Source organism: Nanorana parkeri, unplaced genomic scaffold, assembly GCF_000935625.1.
Source record: "Nanorana parkeri isolate BGI_ZX_2015 unplaced genomic scaffold, ASM93562v1 scaffold2343, whole genome shotgun sequence".
NCBI classification, from domain to species: Eukaryota; Metazoa; Chordata; class Amphibia; order Anura; family Dicroglossidae; genus Nanorana; species Nanorana parkeri.
The window spans coordinates 104,695-107,784 of record NW_017308611.1 but is presented as its reverse complement, the minus strand read 5'-3'; the positions used below and the strand labels follow the sequence as shown (position 1 = coordinate 107,784).

Genomic DNA, 3,090 nt, shown 5'->3' with positions numbered 1-3,090 from the left:
TCTTCTCCAGAGAAATCCCCCCCCCCCCCCCCCTTCTTCCTTCTCTATCCCTTTAAAATAATAAATATCCCCTGATATTTACAGCCCAGTCACGTGAGCTATCCAGCCAGGTTTCTGATATTCCCACAAAATCATACTTCTTCTTGAGTAGTAAAAGTTCCAATTCCTCTATTTTGTTTGCCAGACTTCTAGACTTTGTGAGCATGCATTTCAAGTTTTTAGTAGTAGTTAGAATTTAGCTCACAATCTGGCTGCTATTAGTTACATCAAAACTTCCAGCATTAGATTCTGACATCATAGCTTTCCTGTTATTTGTTGGATCTCCACATTTACCCCTATTTCCCCCTCAACTATACCATGTTATTTTTTTGATACCTGCTCATATCCTGGCATAATCCTATTTGATCCAACCTCCCCCCCAGATCCTAATTTAAAAGGTCCTCTAACTGTAATGCCTTCTAGGATTGTTTTTAGCAGGATCTCAACTGCGGATCAGGGGTACTATTTGGATATATGTATAATCCTCTATGTCCACCCCCTCAGGGTAGGGACCGCTATTCAGTTTTGAATTCCAGCCGTCACTCTCAATCTTTGAAAGGAGAGTTTGAACACATGCTGGAGAGACGTTAGGGGTAGGAACCTGTTGACTGAGCCTCCCCAGAGTAGTTTGAGAAGTAGGAACATGCCTCCCCAACCCGGGTTAACGTAATGGTTACCTCAGGGGGTCTGATGGGAATAGTAGCGACCAACCAGGGAGTCTCTAGTAGGGGTGGAATTTATGTGTACTCTCCAGGAGCGGTCTGGTACATATGCTGGTACGAAGTGCCAGATCTGATAGGGGATGTAGGTCAAGTTCACAGCAATAATGGCAACAGCACAGTCTATGGATGCGACAGCTACAGCACAGTCTATGGATGTCACAGATTCAGCACAATCTATGGATGTCACAGATTCAGCATAGGCTACGGATGTGACAGCTACAGCACAGTCTATGGATGTCACAGTTACTTGCGGTTACGAAGGCTTGAGGTGACGGGGACTCTCCTGGCTACAGATAGCAGAACTTCTAGAACAGTGGTTCTCAACCTGTGTAACCTCAGGACCCACATTTGTCCTTGGTCATTAAGTCGCGACCCAAAAATAGGGGGGATGGTGGTGGTGATGGTACGCCACACAAGTAGGCTGCTACAAGTGATCTGGGCGGCTATACTTATAGAAAATGAGCAGCAGAGCCCCTGCTAATGGCCCCCCCCCCCTTTCCCAGCTTCTGCACTGACAGGGGAAGAGCTAGCAGCATGGACATTATGATCTGTTTTTATCTGTTCACCACACATTATTAACAAAACTGCAAACCTCTCCCTGCCAGCCTGCCTACTTCTCTCAGCTTCCATGGTCTCTGGGAAGGCAACACTAACTATTAACACTGGTGTATCCCTACTAAAAAATATAATGCATTGCTGGGACTTGTAGTCCTACATAGATGGAGCTATTCTGCATTGCTACATAATCTTCATACAGCAATGCACAATACCACCAGCTATGCGGGACTACAAGTCCCAGCAATACATTATAATAAAAGTAAGGTATGCAGAATACCACCAGCATCCAAACCCCACCCTATAATGCATTGCTGGGACTTGTAGTCCTACATAGATGGTGCTATTCTGCATTGCTGTATAATAATCATATAGCAATGCAGATTACCACCAGCTATGCAGGACTACAAGTCCCAGCAAAACACACACACACTCTCTCTCTCTTCCCAGCGCCCCCTCCCACTCCAAACTTACCTTCCCTCTCCTTCAGGCCCATGGCCCTCTTCCTCGTCTTGGCGACCAGGGGCGGAGCTAAGAGACGTCCCTCTTAGCTCCGCCCCTAAGAGGCGGGACCAGCTCATTCTCCTCTCGATATTATTCCGCCTCTCCATATTATTCCGCCGCCCGAAAGTGAGGAAATAGTCCCCGATTTCCCCGGGTCAGTTCACGCGCAGGGGGGTGTATGAGAGGGAACAGTTTTCAATATATAGTTCCCACAGGCTGGCTCGCACAAATCACCCCTCTATGTCTCCCTCCTGAACATGGGCCGCTCTTTGCAGGAAGGACGCCGCGACCCACTGCAGAAGGTGTCGCGACCCACTTTTGGGTCACGACCCATGAGTTGAGAACCACTGTTCTAGAACAAGCAGGAGGAGGCACTCAGCCTTATTCGGCTGGTTGAAGACCCACGAGCAGCGGTAGTGGCTGGCGGAGAGGTTTGGGAGGTTGCAGGGCGCTCACTCCATTGGTGGAACGCCGTACTGAACTCTCCCTTCCGTCTTATCGTGACGGCGGTCGTGCGGGGGGGGGGAGCCACGCGACGCGCGGCCGCTGCTTCCCACGCTGGAACGCACACAGGTGAGTTCCTTACAGTACCCACAGACAAGGACCTCTTGGGAGAAACAGAGCTGAATCCCTGTGCCTGTGAGCGGATACTTATGGGAAGGATAACAGCACCTAAGTTTCTTAAGTCTACATTTCAATAAATGTCCAGAAAAAACTCTCCTCACCTGATTATTGCAGTTGCCAATAATAAGGGCATCAGCCAGCATCAACTGTCCCACCACCATACCCTGCTCCAGCACGGGTCCTGTACCATCCACCAACCGATTGGAAATGATCACAATTGTGTTGTCGTCATTTAAAATCATCACAGGGTCTGCCTGCCAGGGGAAAAAAAGTTATACATTTGAGGATCAATCTTCAGCAAACAGAAATTTACATATTTGAGGATCGCTATTCAGCATAATGATAAAGAAAATATCACTAGGAGCAAGACGGTTGAACCAAAGTGCACAAATGTTTGAAATAATTTGTTTTAACTCCCTTATAAAAACCTTTCCTCCAGTAGTTCATGGTGGGGGAGGGGGGGCAGGATACAATTTTCTAAGTATAGGGTAGGATATACCTGCCTTTTTCTGATCACTAGGCATAGCAAAGAGCACAGCCCCATCTAGTGGATGTACCAGGGGCGGACTGGGCCAGGGGGCAGGGTGGCAATTGCCCCCCCAGGCCTCTCTGCTGCCTTTAAAAAGGCCCCTGCTAAATTAAGTCT

The 3,090-nt window shown here is 48.1% G+C and overlaps 1 protein-coding gene across 1 annotated transcript in view; it reads right to left on the bottom strand.

Annotated features, from left to right (window-relative positions):
* SCAI (suppressor of cancer cell invasion) overlaps positions 1-3,090 on the bottom strand; it is a gene marked incomplete at its 5' end in the record, with an annotated part of 141,518 nt that overhangs the window by 51,728 nt on the left and 86,700 nt on the right. Inside the window, one exon of the mRNA XM_018573344.1 lies at positions 2,546-2,698. Coding sequence (XP_018428846.1) covers positions 2,546-2,698 — 153 coding nt within the window. The remainder of the gene's footprint in view (positions 1-2,545; positions 2,699-3,090) is intronic.